Source organism: Gamsiella multidivaricata, assembly GCF_025024155.1.
Source record: "Gamsiella multidivaricata strain RSA 2152 chromosome Unknown BC939scaffold_7, whole genome shotgun sequence".
NCBI classification, from domain to species: Eukaryota; Fungi; Mortierellomycota; class Mortierellomycetes; order Mortierellales; family Mortierellaceae; genus Gamsiella; species Gamsiella multidivaricata.
Genome location: NW_026251715.1, coordinates 257,075 through 277,978, shown reverse-complemented (window position 1 = coordinate 277,978; position 20,904 = coordinate 257,075). Strand labels below are relative to the sequence as shown.

General features: G+C 50.0%; 6 protein-coding genes across 6 annotated transcripts; 4 read left to right on the top strand and 2 right to left on the bottom strand.

Annotated features, from left to right (window-relative positions):
- The first annotated feature begins 67 nt into the window (after positions 1 to 67).
- On the top strand, positions 68 to 2,641 carry BC939DRAFT_439263 (chaperonin Cpn60/TCP-1 family). Its single transcript, XM_051553943.1, has 6 exons — positions 68 to 204; positions 424 to 485; positions 588 to 798; positions 928 to 1,232; positions 1,355 to 1,818; positions 1,917 to 2,641. Exons 1-6 carry the CDS (start codon positions 183 to 185, stop codon positions 2,497 to 2,499), a joined length of 1,647 nt encoding a protein of 548 aa, XP_051416207.1. The 5' UTR covers positions 68 to 182; the 3' UTR covers positions 2,500 to 2,641.
- On the bottom strand, positions 2,642 to 5,040 carry BC939DRAFT_439262 (family 57 glycosyltransferase). Its single transcript, XM_051553942.1, has 6 exons — positions 4,821 to 5,040; positions 4,631 to 4,709; positions 4,166 to 4,513; positions 3,929 to 4,064; positions 3,148 to 3,828; positions 2,642 to 3,028 (listed from the first exon to the last, which is right to left on the bottom strand). The coding sequence occupies exons 1-6, from the start codon at positions 4,877 to 4,879 to the stop codon at positions 2,661 to 2,663; spliced, it is 1,671 nt and encodes a 556-aa protein (XP_051416206.1). The 5' UTR covers positions 4,880 to 5,040; the 3' UTR covers positions 2,642 to 2,660.
- Positions 5,041 to 6,042, top strand: BC939DRAFT_439260 (DASH complex subunit Dad3-domain-containing protein). Its single transcript, XM_051553941.1, has 3 exons — positions 5,041 to 5,122; positions 5,224 to 5,328; positions 5,415 to 6,042. The coding sequence occupies exons 1-3, from the start codon at positions 5,066 to 5,068 to the stop codon at positions 5,907 to 5,909; spliced, it is 657 nt and encodes a 218-aa protein (XP_051416205.1). The 5' UTR covers positions 5,041 to 5,065; the 3' UTR covers positions 5,910 to 6,042.
- A 300-nt stretch (positions 6,043 to 6,342) lies between these two features.
- On the top strand, positions 6,343 to 7,589 carry BC939DRAFT_392834 (solute carrier family 35 member SLC35F1/F2/F6; the record flags this gene model as incomplete). Its single annotated transcript, XM_051552052.1, has 3 exons — positions 6,343 to 6,586; positions 6,710 to 7,314; positions 7,413 to 7,589. The coding sequence occupies 3 exons, from the start codon at positions 6,343 to 6,345 to the stop codon at positions 7,587 to 7,589; spliced, it is 1,026 nt and encodes a 341-aa protein (XP_051416204.1).
- A 3,910-nt stretch (positions 7,590 to 11,499) lies between these two features.
- BC939DRAFT_419790 (glycosyl hydrolases family 15-domain-containing protein) lies at positions 11,500 to 17,582 on the bottom strand. The gene is made up of 7 exons (XM_051553067.1): positions 17,118 to 17,582; positions 16,911 to 16,990; positions 15,729 to 16,183; positions 15,392 to 15,632; positions 13,525 to 15,309; positions 12,353 to 13,432; positions 11,500 to 12,240 (listed from the first exon to the last, which is right to left on the bottom strand). The coding sequence occupies exons 1-7, from the start codon at positions 17,270 to 17,272 to the stop codon at positions 11,543 to 11,545; spliced, it is 4,494 nt and encodes a 1,497-aa protein (XP_051416203.1). The 5' UTR covers positions 17,273 to 17,582; the 3' UTR covers positions 11,500 to 11,542.
- Positions 17,583 to 18,787: 1,205 nt separating this feature from the next.
- Positions 18,788 to 20,880, top strand: BC939DRAFT_499545 (glycoside hydrolase; the record flags this gene model as incomplete). The annotated part of the gene is made up of 6 exons (XM_051559952.1): positions 18,788 to 18,826; positions 19,137 to 19,338; positions 19,461 to 19,593; positions 19,740 to 19,930; positions 20,028 to 20,064; positions 20,172 to 20,880. The coding sequence occupies 6 exons, from the start codon at positions 18,788 to 18,790 to the stop codon at positions 20,878 to 20,880; spliced, it is 1,311 nt and encodes a 436-aa protein (XP_051416202.1).
- Between the last annotated feature and the right edge of the window lie 24 nt (positions 20,881 to 20,904).

Sequence of the window (20,904 nt, the reverse complement as noted above, 5' to 3'; positions counted from 1 at the left end):
GCCCCGTAAGCGACGTCCTCGCTCCCACCTTCCCTAGCCGCGCGTTGATCTTTTTTTCCTTCTCGCTCGTTCCATCCCACAAATAAGAGAGGCTTTCATACATCTCATCTGCCATCAACTCCTCCTCCTTCATCCCATCTTCCACCTTTTATCCCGTCAGGAATAACAATCACACAGCCAAGATGAGTCAAGTCATTGTTATGAGTACGTGATCGAATCAGAAAACAAGTGATCACCCACCCATCGCCAACCTGTCTAATTCAGGACACAACCACACAGCTATACAAGATTCGCGATCACCTCGACCTTTTCTAATCGTGTCGGGAGTCGCGTGGAGGCAGCTCTATTCAAAGCTAGCGCCTTGACCCCCCGAGTTCCTTGTGCAGGATGCTAATCACCTAAAAACACTTTTCCTCTCTGTAGACACCAACATGGAGCGCGAGACTGGTCGCAAGGCTCAATCCTCCAACATCACGGCTGCCAAGGTGATTGTCAACTCTGAGAATACGAACAAGGTGTTTGGTACCAACTTAGATACAGTGCTAGTCCCTTTCTAATCCATCTCTTTTCCTTTCGCTCTTATGTAGACTGTTGCTGATATCATCAGGACGTGTCTCGGACCTCGCTCAATGTTGAAAATGTTGCTGGATCCTATGGGAGGTGTTGTCCTGACCAACGACGGAAACGCAATCTTGAGAGAAGTCGAGGTTGCTCACCCCGCCGCCAAGAGCATGATCGAGCTTGCCAGGACACAGGATGAGGAAGTCGGCGATGGAACCACCAGTGTTATTATTCTCGGTAATGATTATCCTTGATCTGCTCGCGTAATGTTGTTGACTCGCCATATGGGTATGCCATTATCTCGATCTCGACCTTGATCTAACGCAATTACGCCAATTGGTGGTAAATTGCTTTTCCTTGTTCTAGCTGGTGAGGTCCTTGCTCAGACTCTGCCTTACCTTGAGCGCAACATCCACCCCATCGTCATCATTGCAGCCCTCAAGCAGGCGCTGGAGGACGCCATCGAGATTGTTGACAGGATTTCGATCCCCGTTAACATAAACGATCCCAAGGAGATGCTGGATCTGGTCAAGACTTCGATCGGCACAAAGTTTGTCAGCCGCTGGAGCGATATGATGTGCAAGTTGGCATTGGATGCCGTTCGCTGTGTCGCTGTTGAGAATGATGGTCGTCGGGAGGTTGACATCAAACGCTATGCCAGAGTTGAGAAGGTATGGTTGCAGTGCTTTCATGCGAAATGTGTTTAAGCATCGGTTCGGTTTCCTTTATTCAAAGTACGGTAACAATGATACTGATCTATAAATCATCTCTGTTACACCTTCATCTTACACAGATTCCCGGTGGAGAGATTGAAGAGTCAAGAGTTTTGGACGGAGTCATGGTCAACAAGGACGTCACCCACCCCAAGATGCGCCGTCGCATTGAGAACCCCCGCATCATCTTGCTGGATTGCCCTCTGGAGTACAAGAAGGGAGAGTCTCAAACCAACATTGAGGTCACTAAGGAGTCTGACTGGGCAAGAATCCTGCAGATTGAGGAGGAGCAGATCAAAGCCATGTGCGACAAGATCATCGAGTTGAAGCCCGACATTGTTTTCACGGAGAAGGGTGTTTCTGATCTGGCGCAGCACTACTTTGTCAAGGCCAACATCACTGCCATCCGTCGCGTCCGCAAGACCGACAACAACCGTATTGCCCGTGCTGTTGGTGCCACGATCGTCAACCGTGTCGATGACTTGAAGGAGTCGGACGTCGGAAATGACTGTGGATTGTTCTCTGTCGAGAAGATTGGCGACGAGTATGTGCCCATATCGACCGAAACTGTCGTTTTAAGCGCTACCATGGATCAAAGACCAGGAACTGACATGATGGTACTCTTTTTGTCCAATCAAATAGATACTTCACCTTTCTCACTGGATGCAAGAACCCCAAGGCGTGCACAATTGTCTTGCGTGGACCTTCCAAGGATATTTTGAACGAGGTTGAGCGCAACCTGATGGACGCCATGTGCGTTGCCCGCAATGTCTACTTCAATCCCAAACTCTCACCTGGAGGAGGAGCGACCGAGATGGCCATTTCTGTTGGCTTGATGGAAAAGAGCAAGACGCTGGAGGGTTCAGTCCAGTGGCCCTACAAGGCTGTTGCTGAGGCCATGGAAGTGATCCCCCGTACTCTGATTCAGAACTGCGGCGGCAATGCGATCAAGATCTTGACGTCTCTCCGTGCCAAGCACGCAACCGGCAACCATTCGTGGGGTGTTGATGGACATGCAGGCAAGATTGTGGACATGCACGAGTACGGCATCTGGGAGCCCAACGCAGTGAAGGTGCAGACAGTCAAGACGGCGATCGAGTCGTCGTGCTTGTTGCTCCGTGTTGACGATATTATTTCCGGATTGTCTGGACAGAGAGCTCAGCAGAGCGGTCCTGCACCTGAGCAGCAGGAGATGGGTGAGGGAGACATGCAGCCTGAGCAATAAGCGGTGCTTTGGAACGAAGAAGCGGTCTGAGCTGGATAAGGCAATAGCTTACAGATCGCGGACTGAGGACAGGGATAGACCAGGTGGAGAGATTCTTAGGGCGAACCAGCAACTTTATTTTTGAATATAACAAAGAAACGCATCTCATTACATTTTTATTGCTATCGTGTCTTCTTTTTGTCGAGTGCCTTGCTTGAGGAGAAATACGCGGTCGAGTACAGCAGCCAGCCATAGACGACACCCACGGCAGCATAGACCGAGGTGATCATGAGTGGCAGGAACGCCAGCTTATTCTGGCCAAAGACAGCCTCATGGATCACGTTGGTGTAGAGCTGTACGGGTACACATCCAAACACGTAAAGGCGCTCAAGAGTGGTGAAGTACCGAAGCATGGAACGGTTGATGGTCGATGAAGGTCCAGCCTCGATCGATGACGACGACCCTTTGGGTTGCTTGGGTATACATTGGTCCAGTCCTGTGCCGACCACGACGAACCAGATAACGGTGATCAGTACCTTGATTGGCGTTTCTATGCGTGCAGAAAGAGAGAAAAAAGAGAGAGAGAGAGAGAGATCATGCAGGATGCGCATTAGATGAATGTGTGCGACATGATAGAGACAAGGTGTACGAATGTTGGGGATTTTGTACCTTCGCGAGAAAAGAAAAGAGGCCAGAGTCCGATATAACCAGCCAAGCTAACGATCATAAATGAGCGAACATCCCGGGGTGTCAGCGCTCCCCCCTTCTGATCCGCCAGTGCGCCAGCTCCTGCTCCAGAGTTGGGGCTCGTTCCTACCAAGTTTGCGATCGCAACACTCATAGTGATCGTGCACAGCAAGATGGCCTTCTCGTGCACATGCCAACCAGCCAGGAATGACGCAAAGGCGGACAAGGCTACTGATCCAATAAATCGATCGAATGTCGGCTTTCGGAAGACGGCAATTAGACTAGGGATCTGCAAGAGGACTGTCAAGATGAGGGTGTGCTGTGCTGTCACGGTTGGTAGGATGCCAAACGCAGTGTCGCCGACGAGTCCGCGGGTAGTTGCAGCGAGAGCCGAGGGATCGAGGGTGAGGTTGAGATATTGTCCGAGAGGTGTCTTGGAGACGAGCACGATCATAACCCTGTCGACAAAGGTGTACAAGGCCCAGAAGTTGGCGGCCCAATACGAGTGACAAAGTCCTCGCTTAAAGGGGAACAGGCGTGAGGCCAATTGAGGCAGCTGGTTCATGGCAGCAAAGGGGCCGAGTGAAGCTGCGAATACGGCAATGACACTAAAGCCCAATGCGAGGAAGTGAAGGGGTCTGAAGGCTGAAGTCCATGATTTTGCTAATGAAGTACAAAGAGAAGTTGTACGACGCTAAGTTCCATGTTCCTGATCGATTTGAAGTCCAACCGCGGCCGATGAAAATGTTGTATAGTGAAATACCTCGGATGCTGTTTCCAGAATTCTCGAAGCAGTACGCACGAAGCAGAAACGCGAAGTACGACGGTGCGATGTAGAGATAAATGTGCTTAAAGTTCAACAGTGCTGCAAACAGGATGCCAGATCGCAGCAATTTTCCCTATCATACACAGAACATCAGTTTCATTAGTAACCATGTGCAACCTATCCAATGCCATTTGCAAGACAACAACTGTTCCGACCTGTAGCACTTTTCTATACCTGCTTTGCGTCGACCAGGGAATGGATCATGATCCCGTACAAGAACCCGTTGTATTGAAAGTGCATGTTATCGACCATGATTAGGCCCGGGTTGAGCATCAACGACCAATTGATGATTTTCTGGAGCGGGCGGTTTCCCATGACGGTCAGCATCCGCTGCAGTGCCCAGAAAAGCACCAGTTCGCTGACGATCACGGTTGTCCGTTGAAAGTAGATGGTCGTGAGGGTGTCGTAGTTGAGGTTATCGACCTGGACAATCTTGGGATCGATCTGGGCAGCGAAAATGGAGAGGAACTTTTCGAACCAGGCGAAGAATGGTGGGTAGTCCAGTGTCCACTCGCTTGTTTTCTAGCAGGTTTAGAAGCGATTGAAAGAGATATGGTCAGGATAAGAGGGTTCCCACAATAATACGATCCTGCATGATATGGCGTAGTGTTATCGATTGGCATGTGCAAGGAGAGTTACCTCATGGTACCATTGCGAGATAGGCAAGGAGTGGGTGATGGCGAGCCAGTTGCGGTGGACTTCAAAGTCTGTGGAGTGGCTAGTTGCATTGATGGGATAAGGATGTCAGAAGTCGTCGTCCTTGAGTTGCTCCTGATGTCCTGCTGTTCCTTTTTTTTTTTTTTTGGTGTTCAGGGTCGATGCGACTCACTATGTAGGGAACAGCAGCACCTTGAGGGCGATACTGATGATGAGCAACGAGGTCTGCATCCCTCGTTTCTATGGAGTCGCGTGGGTGATGAGGAGGGTGTATGTTTTTGATGAAAAAGGAATGGAGCCAAGTGGAGTTGAGCGTCCAATGTAGCTCGCATGGCAGCAGTGGCTTGTCCATATCTCAGGAACACGACCAAGGACTCAGCCCATGCAAACTGTCGCGTCTTTACTCTACTGCCAGTCATGTCGTCAAAGGAACTGCTTGGAGAGTATGCAAAACTCGCTACGAAGTTGGAGCATGTAAGGGAGCCAGGAACACAGCGAGCAAGAAGTTGGCGACAGAAAGCGGCGAACGATCAGGAAACTGACTTTTATCTGCCTTTGGTGATTCACTACCACAGATCAACGAGACGCTGCAGGAGATGAATGCGGTTGACATTGCACAGCTGATCGACAAGATTCGGATCGTAGAGCGAAAAATGGGTCTCGTCTATACGCTCTTCAAGGTATGTGTGCTCCCTCGAGTGCTTGTCCTATGGTCGTTGACACGCCCAATGACCTTTCACTGACACGCCCAATTGGATTGTAATAGTCGTCGGTATACACTGTAACAGTGCAGCATCAGGAGCAGGAACAGGCGCAAGATCAATTGGAGGAGTATGAGCAGGAGCAGGAGCAAATCAACAACAATGTAGAATACCACCAGGAACGAGACCAGTATCACCTGCAGGATCAGGCACATGGTCAGGGCCAGCAACAACAACAGCAGCAGGAGTCTTATCAAGAGTACCAAGGCCAACAACAAGAACAACAATTGCCACAATCGCACACGTACCGGTTATCGTCGCAGTCAAGGAGGACTTCGCTTTATAACACAAGCGACGGTGGAAATGAGCGACGGAGTTCACAATATAGGAACACATCACGGCCATCGCTACGGACATCGAATGCAAGGGAGGAATATCAGGCAACAACGGGATACCGGTCAATCCTGTCGCTCTCACGCGGAGACACATCCTCACGCTGGAGCCAGGCACTTGCAGGACGCGACCCAGACAACTACACCAATCGGCCCCGATACCATTAGCCAGACATTCCTGTGTGACTTTGTAAAATAAAAGGTTTTTCTTCTAGTATGTTTCGCTGAGCTGAGTTCAGGGAGGCAGGGGAGCAGAGCTGTATAAGAGGGAGGGGGATCCGCCAGGGATGATCGGTGGGCCGCTTTCATCGTCTTTTCACCCCTCCCATACCTAAAAGACGAAACCCGCTGTTGCATCACCCTCAAGTGCCAGCATTCGATTCCGTTCATTCTAAGAATCAGTTTCAGACTCAGAACAAGAAAAATCATGCCTAGTATCGCCAACGATTCGGTCCTACCGCCCAAGTTGCAGCAGGAACAGGACTTTGTTCAGCAACGACAAAACTACCAGGATGATGCACAGTCCTCAGACCCATCCCTGAGCGTATCCTCGAATGTCGATAGCCTCACGCCGCTTGTGAGGCCGACCTGGAAGGAGAGGATGGCTAATCTTATGTCTAAGAAGTTTTTGACCATCCTGTTGTTGGGACAATTGCTTTCGCTCTGTATCACTGCAACGACCATCTTCACGACCAAGCTGGCGCAGGGCGACAACCCGGTCTCGATCCCGACCACACAGTCGTTTCTGAACTACCTTGTACTTGGAATCGTTTATACATCCATTACGATCTATAAGGAGGGCTTCCGAGGATGGCTTGAGATTATCCGCCGCAGGGCTTTTTATTGTAAGTGCTCATTTTCTTTTTCTTTTTTCTTTGATCCCGCTCTCAATTGATCCATGGACGTCAAAGAGCCTCGCCTCCTCTGTCTACTCAATTAAAAATGTATTCCTGGGACGAATTCGTTAGACATGTTGTTTGCGATAGTTGATGTAGAGGGTAATTACTTTGTGGTTAAGGCCTACAACTATACATCACTACTTTCCGCCATGCTGCTCGACGCCTGGACCATCCCATGTGTCGTCGTGCTCTCGGTCTTCTTCCTCAAGATGCGTTTCATCCGGTTCCACTACCTTGGTGTCTTTCTGGCCATGGCCGGGATGGGTTTCTTGATCTGGTCCGACATGGAGGCTGGCAAGGACTTTCCAGGATCGGATTATGTCAAGGGCGACCTCTTCTGTCTCCTTGGCGCAACCCTCTATGGGGTCTCGAATGTCTACCAAGAGTTCTTGGTCCGACAGAGACCCATGTACGAGGTCGTGGGTCAGATGGGATTTTGGGCCACGATCCTGAATGGCATTCAATTGGCTGTTCTGGAGAGGAACGAGATCCGATCTGTGGAGTGGACGCCGCAGGTGGTCGGATATATCATTGGATTCGATATTGCGCTGTTCATCATGTACTCGGCCTCACCGATCTTGTTCCGGCTCTCGTCTGCGACCTTCTTTAACTTGAGTTTGCTGACGAGCGACTTTTATGGACTGATCTTTGGACTCTTCCTCTTTGGTGCCAAGGTACGAAGCAAACGCTTTGCCGATCTGTTGTATATGATCTGCATCGTTTGCAAAAACTTCGTTAACGCATGTATCTTTTTTTTTTTCTTCTCATGCAGATCAACCGCCTGTACCCCATCGCGTACGTACTGATCATTGTTGGTATCATTGTCTACAACATCTATCCGGCGCCCGAGCCCAAGTTCGAGAAGATCCTCCAACGAGAGCAGGGTAACAAAAGCCAGCTTGATGTCAACAACATCCTTCAGGAAGACGACGAATCTAATATGGTCTAGGGGACCCCAAACTCCTTCGGTTTCTTGGATTGTTGCCGTTATAGTACAACATCGCCATCATCTTTATTCCTCTGCTAGGAGGATTTAATAAAAGGATGGGCTTACGATATTAATTCGAGGCTATGCTGTGCTAGGACATAAATAATTTGAGAGGCAATTGTGGCCAAGCACATTGACCGACAAGACATCAATGCGTCTGCAAACGATCCGCGTTTTTTTTTTTTTTTTTTTTTTCGAATTGACAAATATTCATTATTCGAGAAATTCGAGAAGGGACTTGTTACGTAACGCGTCTGATAGTCTCCATCTACGAGGACTCAACACAACGAAAGATGCAAAAGCACGGCAGATATAGATCGTGATGAAGGCGCAGGGCGGGAGATCAACTTTTGGGCATAATCGTGCCTAGACCAGACGCCGCAATGACACGGCGCGGAATGAACGCCCCAAGAGAAGTACCATGACGGTTACCAGGGACGCATCCGCCCATTCGCCTTGTTTTTTTTTTTTTGTTGTCATTCGATGATGAACACCCTTTGTGTTATTTACTTATGTGTTTGTCTTGCACAAACAAGTCGATTGCCTTGTGCTGTCCCTATTTTGACTCCTTGCCGCCTCGGGAAAGCTCATGTTCCACAGATCGAATCACTAGTCTTTGGTGGCAAAATAACCATTCCGATCGGGTCGTTGTGTGGGCACAACAGAAGCGGACAAAAATGGGAATTTCCAGAAAGTCAATTGCAATCCCTTGTCATGAAGCACTGCCGCCCTCAGCCCCTCACCTCGATACTCACACGTCGGGCTCAGAAATGTATTGCGCCTCAACCGGAATGATCGACAATGAGCCAAATCACCCAAAAGCAAGTTGCGAAGAATGTGTCATATGTTATAACGATGTTTAATAAATCGCGCTGGGTCCTTTCTTGGTTTTGTCAATGATTTTGATGTGTGCAATATAGCATCTGACTGACTACCTAAGAAAATGGAAATAACTCTATGTATGCGACGAGACTATGTACAAAGTGTGGAAGGGAAGAGGAGGGGGGTGGGGAAAGGTTTTTTCTCTTTTTTCTGTTGTTAAAAAGCTGAAATGCAGGAAAAGTAAAACGAATAATAATGATAAAAAAGAAAAGAAAAGAACCCTATTGTACGCCCCTAGCAGATCAGCTTTGCTCGCGAACGAGCTGCCAACAACTTTTCGGTCTCATGACTCGCGGGATGGACACCATCCTCTCTTGCAGACTTGACAGTATAGTGTCTCAACAGCGCATCGCGTCTTGCAAACGGCCGGTTGCAGAACTCGCATGGCCAGGTCATCGCCTGATGTTTTGATGTCTGATGCCGCTTCAGGTCATGGATCCGTCCAAAGGATTCGCTAGGGCAGAGTTCGCATCGGAAGGTCATCGATTCCGTCTGGGGGTTATACACCATAATGGAGCCATCCTCATTCTTGATCATCGTCATGCCCTCGGCGTTGGAGAGCGTCGTGATCGCCGCAGTAGTGGGAATCGGTGAGATTGGGGACATGCAAGGTGTCGAGGGTGCTGCGGGTGAGGGTGGGCATGGCGATGGCGATGGTGCATACGTGGCTGCGGGAGATGGGGGCGTCATTTCTGAATAACGTTGTTCGGGAGAGTGAGGGAGGAAGGGAGAATGAGAAGACTGCTGCGTCGCAGGATAAGGTGCGCTGGAGATAACGGGCGAGAGGGACCTTGAGCGGTGAGGTCCCGCGTGATGGTGCTGTTGTTGTTGCTGCTGCTGTTGGCTGTGCAAGTTTTGGTAGTGTTGCTGTTGCTGCTGATTGTGCTGGAGCAATTGCTGTTGATATTGCATCTGCATCTGCTGCTGCTGTTGGTCCATGCTGTCAAAGTGCAGCGCCGCCACGGTCATCGGCTGCGGTTGCTGGGGCGCAAACAATGAGAAGTTCGAAATGGAATCAGAGACATCTGCGTCGAGGTAGTTGAACGAGAGTGGGTTCCCTGAAAGAAGATCCTCGATCGTGATGTTGAAGAGGCCAGCCAACTCGTCAGCCTCTTCCTGATCTATTGTCTTGAGGAGATCCACTGCGGGGCTTGAATGGGCTGAGTCCGAAGAAGAGGAGGAGCCTGAGTAGCATGACGAGGTGGGCGAAGCTGGCTGGTAGTGTTCGTTCCAGGGCGAGGAGGGCGCGTTCAGCAGCACATCCGGGAGCGCATTGGCTGATGCCTGGACCTCCTGGCGCTGCTGCTGGTAAAGGGCGTATTCCTGCTGCTGCAATTGATCCTCAGCATCGTAGAGGGTTGTGTACATCTTGCTCAGGTCGTCGGTGGTTTCGCGTTTCAGAGACGACTGGATGCCTTGCTGGCCTTCTGAAGGGTATGCGTTTGTAGAGTGCATTTTCTTTTGCTTTTGTTTCTTTTTGAGGGTGCAGTTTGCAGTGTGCGGGGTTGTTGGGGTAGGTGAGGAAAGGAGAAGAAGCGAGAGACGCGTTTTTATATTCGCTGCTGTTTGTGCCTCGGAATTTTTTTTTTGGTTTGATGCAGGTCAAAAGGAGGGGGGAATTGGATCGTTTTATACGAGGATGGCTGGTCAATCGATCTCTCCCCGGGTCTCTGGGCGGAGCCCTTTGGGTATTTGACGTATTTCCTTTTATGGTAATTCTCGACCGCACCAGATCGTCAACCGACTAGTCCGGCCAAAGTCCGATTGCACTCATGCGGGCTCACGGTTGTTCCACTTGCGATATGCTTAAAATAAAATAAAAGGCGGGTGCCGGTCCCGTGTGGGAACCTACCGGCCACAAAAGACTACACGCCGTTACAGAAAATAGAGAGCCAGTAAAAAAAAAAAGCTGCTGTGCTGCAAAACACAATCCGACATGCACTCAAGACATGCGAGGCTCTTCTTCGCTGCATTAGTCCACGAAAGGTCGTCTAATCAAAGGACAACCTAAAAAACTGGCGGCAACTGTCAGGCGAGGATTCTTCAACTAAATTTTCCCCAAAGGATGCTTGATTTTTTCCCTTGATATCCCATGGCAGGAATTCGCCACCATCGCAGTACTTTAAGAACAACTTTTTGATTGAACGCGCGGTAAAGAGCAACGGATCTGCAGAATGTAAACATGCACTCATGCACTGACATTGTCCTGAGCGACATAAAAAATAAAACAAAAAAAAAGTCGGTCCTCAGCCTGCTCTCAGCCTGCTCATGCAGTGTCCATCATCTACATTCCATATAGAAGGATAACTCGTCTAAGAAATAGCTAGTTTCTCCTTCCATCAAAGGTAGGGCTATGTGGAAGGCAAATGGGCCGGGGAAGCGTCCTTTGCCCCACTACTCAGTAGACAGCCCATTCGACACCAGTTGACCTGCCCTTTCGGCTCTTCTACCTTCCGCGGAGAGTCGCTGTATCTATTTGAATAAAGATCAATGTGGCAGCAGGGAGAAAAGAAAAAAAAAATGGCGAAGCATTGTCACGTCGTTTGCGGCAAGGGGTATTATGCAGTGACGACTGTATTTGCCACGTCTCCCAAAATTCCAATTTTCGTTCGCCACATTGTCACTGTCATTGGAGTCGCGCTGCAGGACTTTGCGATCTTGCACAGTTGATAACGACGTGGCAGTCGGGAGAGATAGAGAGGGACGAGAAGATGATGCCCCATGTAGAACAACCTCCGTAATTCTAAAATTAAAGGATGGCCATTTTGAAGTAAAAGCAACGAGGGCGCAGTGAGATTTACGGCAGTGCGCTCGCTCCCGCATGGGCTAAAAAACGAAGGCTAAGACATTTGCATCCTCGACCTTGGTAAGGATGCAGGATGCTGCAGCGGTAAACAAGGATGGAGTCATTGGCATTTTGGTGGCAAATAAGCCGCAGAAATTTGCATTGTAGCGATAGCTATAGCTGTATTGTGGTATCGTACATCCTGTCTTCTTTTTCTTCTACTTTATTGCTAATCTAACAAACGAGTTCACTCAAAGTCGATGGAATAAGGCAAAAGCTTCAACACGGCACGTGCTAGATACGCGAACGTACCCTCCTTGCCCTCCTGAGGCAGATCGTAGAACATCCTACGGGCGAGATGCTCGTGGTGCTCAAAGCTGACATCTCCAAGGCCAGTCACCGCAACATCCGATCCATTCACGACCCACTTTGACCAGAAGTTATCCATGGCCTCCTTCATGATCACGGGCAGATCGATCACTTCAGGCTGCACCTCCATACCCGGGTTACGGTCCTCGATCTTGGCAACCACCATTAGTGTCTCTATGGCGATCTGTCGCTCGGCCGGATCCAGGATCACGCCCAAAAAGTTCTCGACTGCCAATGCAAAGTTGAACTCCTCAGGCGTCTTTTCGGAAACGATAGGATCGCGTGGCATGAAGTGTGCCCCAATACGAATGCCAGCAGCGTGGGAGAGAATTCGCCAGACACGCGGGTAAAATTTATTGGGGACGCGGTTTAGCGCACCGTCGTTCTTGCGGCGCCGCAGCCAACGACCCGAGGAGTTTGGCACAAATGCTGCAATGGCCGATGGTGACGGAAAGGCTTCTTGACTATCGGCTGCCTTGGCCTTGTAGAGGGCCAGGTCGAATGTCTTTTCCAAAACATCGGTGGGTCCATCCATAAATGACTTGTGGGCTTCAGATGCCGTGCCAGCGTCAATTCCTATTGCGTGATTTTTCATTTGCGATTTTTCAGATTTTTTGATTTTGAACTAGGCAGTGCTCTGTACCACCAGCGTTCTAAATAAAAACGCAGGTACGCTTAATCAACTTACCCTTCTCGCCAATCATGCACCATGAATCACGATACTTGATCTCGTTGACATGTCCGCTTCCGAGTTGCTTCAGCGCAAGTCGAGCAGCCGCGGTCAGGTGCTCAAAACAGTCGTCCTTGCTCGCGCACACGACAATCATGCCAGAATGAAGCCAGTCCACCAGACGTGCCAAGTCGTCGCTCTCGTCCTCAGAGATATGGGTGTCAAACGCGACCGACTCGATGAGCACGCCCTGCGCAGGGTCGATTACCACTATGTTGATTCCACGCGACGACACAGACATCGTGCTGTCGTTGATAAGAATCTTTGAGAAATTGCCCGAGTGGTATCCACCCGACTGGACCTTGATTGTGAATGTGGTTGAGCCCTTGGTCATATTAGGGATGGGAACAGCGCCCATGGACAATGAGGAACCAGATGAAGCAATACTCGGGGGCGCGTTGCTGCTGGTAGCCTCACCCGTCAAAGAGACGTTGCCGGCTTGACGACGACCAGGAGACTGGTTGCGAAGAAGCGTATTGGCGGCGTTCGCACTGAGAGTGGGGCCAGACAACACCGTTCCTAACAGCGACTTGAGCTCGAAAGGCGACATCTGCATCAAGTGCTCGACAGCATCCGTCTCATCGCAACTGTTGAGACGCGAAATCTCCTCGCGTAGAGCAATAATCAGGAAGTGTGTGCGAAGACGCATGATACCCTCGAACATGGTGGGGTCGGCTCTGATGAGGGATCCCAGGTAGATCAGGACCTCCTGAACAACAGGACCCTCTCGAACGTCGTCAAAGTTGCCGTCGTAGATCATGCGACTGAGCACGTCAGGACCCAAGGGCGTCGTAATCTTGTGCTCAGTGGGTCCGGATCCGATGGTGATCTGCTTCTGACGAATAACCAAGTCGGTGATGTTGATGGTGAGCGAGTTGACAACCTTGTGGAGCAATCCGGCAGCCTGACGGACAATGGACCAGAGTTTGAGCTGCAGGGACTTGAAGTAGACCTCCTCCAGCATCGATTGCACCGTTGCATCCAAGTTACTGACATAAAATTCCATTCCCTGGCATGACAAAAGGTACTGGAGCAAATCTGGAATGTAGAAGTAAACAGAGAAAAGTGTGTGTTAGTTGACATTCTCTAATACCAAACACAATAAACAAGGGGATGGCAGTCGCGCATACCAATTTGATCGTAAAGGTTGACAGAGGTGGCCAGCATATTCATAGCCGCATCCATTTGAGATGGGTCTCCAAGAGTGAGGCCCAAGTTGTCCATGGCGTCGGCAGACCCGTCCGATTCCTCATCTTCCTCCAAGGCAGCCCCGTTAGCGAGTGCCTCAGAAATTTCGAGGTTGGCCAGGTCGGGCGTCAGGATACCGGAACCTGTGGCACCGTTCCTGGCCTTCGGTCGAGGCTCCTCGTGGTCCTTTAGCTTGAACACCTTGGCTTCATCTTTCTTGCTCTTCTTGGAGCTGTACGGCTCTTGAGCTGCGGTGGGCACGGGGGTCATGCCAAAGGGCGATCCGGGGAAGTTGGACTCAGAGGGCGTCGGAGCCTGCGAAAGTGATTCAAAGTAGCTATCTCCGTCCAAATCGGTGTTGACCGCAGGTGTCGTCAAAGATACGGGATTGAAGCCAGGACCGAAGGATGACGATCGTCGGTGCATCGACCAGCGATGGCTAGGTGTCCGGCTGCCTCCTGGTGTCGCTGCCTGTGTCTTCTTCTCGTTAAGTCCCAGTTTCCTGGCATTGCGGCCCTTGCGACGGTTGGCGGCGCCCCGAAGAATACCCATCCAGTCAATATCTTTCTTAGTAACCAAGAAGTCCAAGGATTCGATGCACGACGTGTTGACCATTTCACTCAAACGTCCTAGACGAACGCGGACACCGTTGCAAACGCCGCTGCGGAGGGTCATGAAGAAGTTGAGAAGGTTGCGTTTGTTGTCCTTTTGTGGAGCCGAGCCCAGCCCAGCCTTTCTCCAGGTGGTCAAGCGCTGGGCATCAATTGCTGTCTGCGAGGCGAAGCTGCGGGATTTCGACAATCCGCCCAACATAGCATGGGTCAGCAAGATCGTCATCGTGGGGCGTCCAGGATAATGCCAGTACTGGCGAACAAAGGCCAATTCCTGCTCAAAGATCGAGATCAGGTAGTCATTGTCGCTCGTGAGGTAGAACTCCTCGTTATCCATGAAGTGGGGTGTGAATGCATAAAGGTGACCCTCGACGCGATACAGGCGAGATGTTCCAAGAGATCCGATGGGACGCTTAGGTCTTCCAGACAGACCCAGCTTGGCGTTCCTTCCGAGTGCTCCATAAACCTCCTTGAGTCCCTGAGGATGACTGACCGTGATGGGGTGAACCTGGTCCATCGTCTGGGTCTCGAGTCCATACATGTTTAGCATGCTCTGCAGATTGGTGTCCTCGGCAAGGAGCACGACTTGAACCACAGTGTCATTGGCGTGAGTCTTGCGGGCGTTGAAACGTCTTCCGAGAGGATCGATTTCGGCTACGCTTAGCAGGTTCTCGTAGATTAAGCTGCCGAGTGTATGGAGTGAGTTGGCCCAGACAAGAGGGAGGTTATCGTTGGCGATACGAGCCTGGGAATGGTTGTCCTTCTTTTCGGCCTCGACGAGGTGGTTAGGAACGTAATACAACTCGGGAATAAGTGGCATGTGCTCAGGCAGCTTCCCGTCGCTTCCAGGAGTGGCAATTCCAGGTGAGGTAGGTGTTTTCAGTCCTCGGCCGTCCTCGCTATCCGAAATGGAGTCTGTGATAAACTGGCCGAAGTCAACAAGCGTTGCCGAATCGATAATCAATGGCTCCAGCTTGGCACGGTATTCCTCCACTTGCTCTTCGTTCTCGCTGAAGAGACCATCCAGAATAAAGTAGGTGAAGAACAGGGGCCACTCGCACTCGATACCCTCGAAAATCTTGAGCTCATGGGCATCATAATGCAGACGGGTTGTATCTAAATGAAGAGTCGCGTCAGTCTACTGAAATACTTTTACATAAACAGCTGCAACCAGTAGAAAGACTGCCATCCGACTTACTCTCAAGAACAGTCTGATGACCATCACGTAAGAAGCGCTTGCATCCATATTTGCCACCGAGCTTTTCAATAATCTCGTTCCTGGTGCGCTCTACCAGCTTAGCATCGCCCACGGCAAAGGCAGGGAATCCGATAACAGAGAGCAGGGCAGCATCGATTTCCTTGGAATTGGACTCTCTTGGCAGTGCGGAGTGAAGAGTTGTATAGTTGCGTGTGATTTCATCGGGCAGGACATGGATCACCTATTCTCATTCGCAGCGTGAAGTGAGGCACGTTAGCGTAATTATCTACTTTGTAAATCCCCCATGGATGACTGCAGCATGCAGGCAAAGACTTACCGAGCTGGGTCCGCCTCGAGATCCAAAGAGATTGATACCGTTGATCGCCTGCAGGGCTGCAACGGCCATACCAATCGAGGACGAGTTCAGTTCGGGCTCTCCATGGTTGATCTTGTTGCCTCTTTCCCAGATACCGTAGTCAGGGGTGCGGTATGCGCGTTCAATGTAAAAGACCAAGTTCTGCACAAAGTCGACCTCGTCTGCTGTGTAGACGATCAGTATTCCTGAGGCAGTCATCTGCGCCAATGCCAGCAGGAAGATGGAGGTGGCATCGATCTGCAAGTGACCCCACTCCGAGTCACCGACGACCGTGTCTCCGGTGGCAGTGTTGTACTTTGCGTGAAGGCAATCCTTGAGTGCCTGCGTCTTCTTGAACTCCTCAACCTTGTGCGACTGTCGCATCATACTGAACAACAGACCGCGCATCAGCTTGATGACAGCATGCTCAAGTTCATCTATCGATTTTCAGCAAATGGATCAAGTCAGCCTTCAGCTTCCAGGTCCCCCATCAGATCCTGATACAAAGGAGGGCAATGTGAAGATTCGGGGGGAAGAGAAGGGTCGGGCAGCAGTGACTTGGATTCCTCCCCACGGTATGTGTTCTGCGTGCGAGGATTGTCTATTGCGCGAATTTGCGGTACGACAATCCGTATGCAGGTACAATTTTTTTTTCTTTTTGGGAGTGCCATAGCCCCAACCGCCATGCAACCCCACCGGAGTCGCGTGCTGCTCGGGAAAGAAACATACCCGCACGCATACATCCACACGCACACAGATGTTTACCAGCAACCTTGGTTTGATGTTTGTTGAGCAGTGATGCAATGATGGCCGTATGGATCAAGGACACCAACTCAAACGGCGAATAAAGCAAGACAAAAAAAAACTTTGAAGGAGGGCGATAGCCAACCAGCCGCTCGTTGGTTTGTGCTTCCTTATCTGCAAGGCAAGGTTTGAACTCCTTCAGCTGCCCAATGTTGAAATCAGAACTGTGGGATAAGCGGGAAATAGCTGGCGACGACGGGACATGTCACGACTTTGGCCACTGGCTCCCATAGAGTTCGATCCTTTTTTTTTTTTTTTTCGCCCCAGCGGAAAGAAAGAATGTCCAAAGCAGGCTGCCTATCCTACTCACTACCAGATAAAGGACACAACAAGAAAGATGAAAGGATAAAAGGAACTTACAGGCTCGGCCTTCGTCATCATCGACTCGGCGGTACGCGAGCGCAAGACCGAAGACTGCCATGATAGAATACACGTTATCACTACGGGATAGATCGAACAATTAAAGCAGAACAAAGCACGTAAACGGGTTTAGTAAGTCCATCAATTGATCGATGCAGCTTGAAATTGAAGATGGAGGCAATGGTTGTATGACAGAATGATCCCTACCGAACCCAGGCATCGCGATAGTCGCCATGAGTCGTCACTGCAACTGAGGCTGGGATCAGGCCTGTGGTAGGGTTCTGGCGGTTGAGGATGACGGCATTGACACAGCGATAGTAGTGGTCAAGTCTCTTCCTGACGTTGGCCTGGGAATGGTGCATAGCTTGAGGAACGAGCGTTGGAGGTGTAGGATGGGGTAGAGACTGATCAGCGTGCTCTCAGGTGCACAGGTACGATACGGCGTGGACTGATCAGAAATTAAACGAGAAGAGGAAGGGGCCTTGAATGAACAAGCGACAATAAAACGTTGAGACGGTAGACAAGAGTCAGGGTAAGAGAGTAGGGAGACAGAAGGGATGAGGATGTGATGGAGTGATGAAGAAAAAGATGGAAATGAAGTCGATGTCAGACTTTTACGCTCGTCCAGGGACGGTTGGTAGACTGCAGGGACGATGGTGTCACTCAGTCTTGCGGGTCTAGTGGCCTCGCAGAAAACTCAATCGGCAACAGGGCACATCTTGTTATACGTCAGGCACATAAACACACGTACACAGGGTAGTCCATTACTGGCCTCCGGAAAAAGGGTCCATCGATGCTGTGTACGTGCACCCGTTATCGACCCTCCCAAAGCCCTTGGTAGACTGAGTCGTTTCATACCAGACGAACCAATGGCCTGCATCTGTGTATCTGCAGGGTATATGTCCTTGCATCCACAGTAAGGTATCAGTGTAGCTATTAGCTTGATACAAACGGGCAAACGGGCACCAGTCAGGAGACAACTCCGTGATTATTCAATGTCAGAATCAGTATGCAAGGAAACGGTTAGAAAGGATAGGAAAGGGATCTTCGTGGACACGAAAGAGCTGGGTCATTGGGACACGCTCCTGATCCCTGGGTTCCCACTATGCTGGGTCATCGGTGTCCTCTGGGGCACTGTATCTGAGACAAAGTCCAATTGAATCGGGTGGCAGTGCGTTGCGCACTGCCACAAACGAATTTTTTAGCTATGGGCCCTGAAGAGAGCAGTTTGATGCGCGACTACGCAGATTAATTATGTGCAACACTTGTTGTCCCTAAATGAGAGGAAGAAATCTGAGTTTTGTACGTTTAAAAACGGACGCGTTCAAGCTGGAATACTTTTGTTTCTTCATGCCGAGGGTATGGATTCAGCATGAATGATGATTCAGTCCTCAGCCGAAAATAGGTATCGGCAACTACAGCTAAGGATCGCGCGTCCTGGCGAGAGAGAACAAGAATACACGAATACCACGCGGAAGAGAGGTGGAAGAGCCAAAATCTGTCCCTTTGGCTCACTCGGATTGGGCGTGGTTGTTGAAGATCCATACAAATGTGTTCGCACCCGCACCCTTTGTCTGCTTTTTCTTCTTCTCATCGACTTCCTCTTCTTCTCGTCGACTTCCATTTCTTCTTATCGACTTCCATTATCGCGCCTAGCAACTCTGAACATTGCTCTATCCTCCCTAGACGTTTATCCACGATTCCTTGCCGGAAAAGGAGAGCTCAGGCATAAAATCAGATCGATAGCCCTCCTAACCTTCGCACCGGCCTCAAACATACGCTACAGACGTTCATACACGTGCACCCAAAAAATATCACAGCCTGGTATGAGATTAACGACTGTGCTTGCGGGTCTAGCGCTCGTTGTTCTCGCCGCAATGGTGCGGGCGCAACGCATCGTAGGGTATTATGGAAAGGTAATGAAGACTTTAAGTACTGCCTCTCTGTTCTTCTCCTTCTTCGATCTACATTATTAACTAGCCATTGCTGGAAACAAAATGAAATCGACCATTTTCACCACACCAAGACTTGGCGGGATCTGGACCAATGTTTATGTATCCTTCCTGTGCGATATGTATCGTCTATTCTGTACCGTTAATTTTATCCCTGGACAGGATGGAGAACATAGAAGGAATGTGGAATCATGATCTATTCAAGGTCCACTGCAGCCCACTAACACCTCTCTCTCCCCCCCTCCCCTTTTTTTCTTTTTTTCTTTTCTTACAGACGGCAGGACAGTGTCCGGACTACCCATCGTTCGAGCCTGAGGATCTACCCTACAATCTCTACACGCACCTCAACTTCGCGTTCGCGTCGATCAATGACGATGGTGTCATTCAAACGCAACACGCTGAAGATTTAGAGGGCTATAAACATTTTAACGATCTCAAGCTGAAGAAACCCAGCCTAAGGACTGCAATCACCATCGGTAAGGCGGCCAAAACTAGATGTCATATATTGTCTGAAATGTAAGATAGTACAAACACTCGAGAATAATCTGACGCGTCTATGGGAGATACGCTTTTTTTTCTTCCTTTGCTTCTGTGATAGGTGGATGGAACATGGATATGGCATACTACTCCACGATGGTCTCCACCCAAGCCAAACGTCAAAAGTTTATCAAGTCAGCCATGATTTTTGTCCGCCAGCATGGTTTTGATGGAATTGACTTTGATTGGGAATAGTACGTGGTCCTCATTCTTTCTCTCATTCTCTCTCTCATTCTCTCTCATTATGCTTGTCCAAACGGTTGCAATTGCATTTCCTTCGTGCTCTTTTAAGCGCTCTAACATCTTAATCGGGGGGTCGTGGACGTGTGCAACAAAATAGTCCTTCAGACGACTTACGTGGGGGACATCCAGAGGACCCTAAAAACTTTGTCTTGTTCATGAAGGAAATGCGCGACGCAGCGGATGCGGAGGTGCTTACTGAAGGTCGTGAGCGTTTGATTCTGAGCATTGCTTTGCCTGGAGGACCCTTCCACGGACAGTACTTCCATATCCCTCAGCTTGCGCAGTATGGTAGGCTCATACACCTTTTTTTTTTTTGTTTTGCAGCCCACCACCAATGAAGCATCGCACGCTAACTTTGCACCTTTTCTTCTCGCACTTCTGGCAGCTGACTGGCTCAACATCATGGCGTACAATCTTCACGGGTAAGTATGTTAAGAGCGCGCATTTTGAGGATTAATGTCGTCTTTGCAATGCAATACACAGTTAGCTAATATCGCGTCGCGTTTTTAAAATTAACATTAACTTCTAGTCAATGGGAGGATATGGCCTTTTGCGCGGCTCCTCTGTACGACACTGCCAAGAGCACAAAGTATTTCGGCTATTCTGTCGACGATGCAGTTAAATCCATGGCTCCTAAGTCCGTGGATCCCAAAAAGTTTAACCTGGGCCTTTCCTTCTCCGGTGTCACGTTTACACTCAAGGACAAAGCCAAGACCGCACCGGGTTCACCCGCCATCGGTCCTGGTAAACAGGGCTGCCAGGAGAAAGGAGCCATGTCTTACTTTGAGGTCATGAGACTGTCCAGCCTCGCACAAGTCGCTGACACGAAGAAGCCGATTGATCACTTCCAACGTCAGGTCACGCAGGAGCCGAGGAGGGATGAGGTTGGCTCTTGCATGTACATGGTCGTGAATGAAGACCAGTGGATCGGTTATGACACGCCGGAGACCTTTGCGGCTAAGATTGATTACCTGAAGAAGGCCGGCTTTGGAGGCGTGAGTATCTGGTCGATGGACTCGGATATGGCCAACCACGAGCTGACGACGTCGGTTTATAGCAGTCTTACAGGTCCATCAGACGAGATTCGAAAGGCCGGCAGCAGCGATAGCAAGGATGAGAACAGCAGCGAGGGCAAACAGACGAGCGCTGGTATCCGTGACAGTAGCACCTTTCAGATTGCAGGCCTCGCAGCCAAGGTGATGGTTGTTATCATGTTCAGCGTTGTCCTTCTTGCGTAGTCCTGGATACATGTCTTTTTTTCT

What these genes read in the sequence shown, in the direction of transcription:
- BC939DRAFT_419790 (XM_051553067.1), bottom strand. Translation starts at nt 17,272, where the DNA reads ATGCACCATTCCCAGGCCAACGTCAGGAAGAGACTTGACCACTACTAT. An exon ending in TATCGCGATGCCTGGGTTCG is followed by an intron (nt 16,991 to 17,117) that starts GTAGGGATCATT and finishes TCTATCCCGTAG; the next exon opens with TGATAACGTGTATTCTATCA. An exon ending in CAACCTTTACGATCAAATTG is followed by an intron (nt 13,433 to 13,524) that starts GTATGCGCGACT and finishes TCTACATTCCAG; the next exon opens with ATTTGCTCCAGTACCTTTTG.
- BC939DRAFT_439263 (XM_051553943.1), top strand. Translation starts at nt 183, where the DNA reads ATGAGTCAAGTCATTGTTATGA. An exon ending in CACCAGTGTTATTATTCTCG is followed by an intron (nt 799 to 927) that starts GTAATGATTATC and finishes TCCTTGTTCTAG; the next exon opens with CTGGTGAGGTCCTTGCTCAG. An exon ending in GCTATGCCAGAGTTGAGAAG is followed by an intron (nt 1,233 to 1,354) that starts GTATGGTTGCAG and finishes CATCTTACACAG; the next exon opens with ATTCCCGGTGGAGAGATTGA.
- BC939DRAFT_439260 (XM_051553941.1), top strand. Translation starts at nt 5,066, where the DNA reads ATGTCGTCAAAGGAACTGCTTGGAGAGTATGCAAAACTCGCTACGAAG. An exon ending in TCGCTACGAAGTTGGAGCAT is followed by an intron (nt 5,123 to 5,223) that starts GTAAGGGAGCCA and finishes TCACTACCACAG; the next exon opens with ATCAACGAGACGCTGCAGGA. An exon ending in TCGTCTATACGCTCTTCAAG is followed by an intron (nt 5,329 to 5,414) that starts GTATGTGTGCTC and finishes GGATTGTAATAG; the next exon opens with TCGTCGGTATACACTGTAAC.
- BC939DRAFT_439262 (XM_051553942.1), bottom strand. Translation starts at nt 4,879, where the DNA reads ATGCAGACCTCGTTGCTCATCATCAGTATCGCCCTCAAGGTGCTGCTG. An exon ending in CCCTGGTCGACGCAAAGCAG is followed by an intron (nt 4,065 to 4,165) that starts GTATAGAAAAGT and finishes TGTGTATGATAG; the next exon opens with GGAAAATTGCTGCGATCTGG. An exon ending in TCTTTTCTTTTCTCGCGAAG is followed by an intron (nt 3,029 to 3,147) that starts GTACAAAATCCC and finishes CTGCACGCATAG; the next exon opens with AAACGCCAATCAAGGTACTG.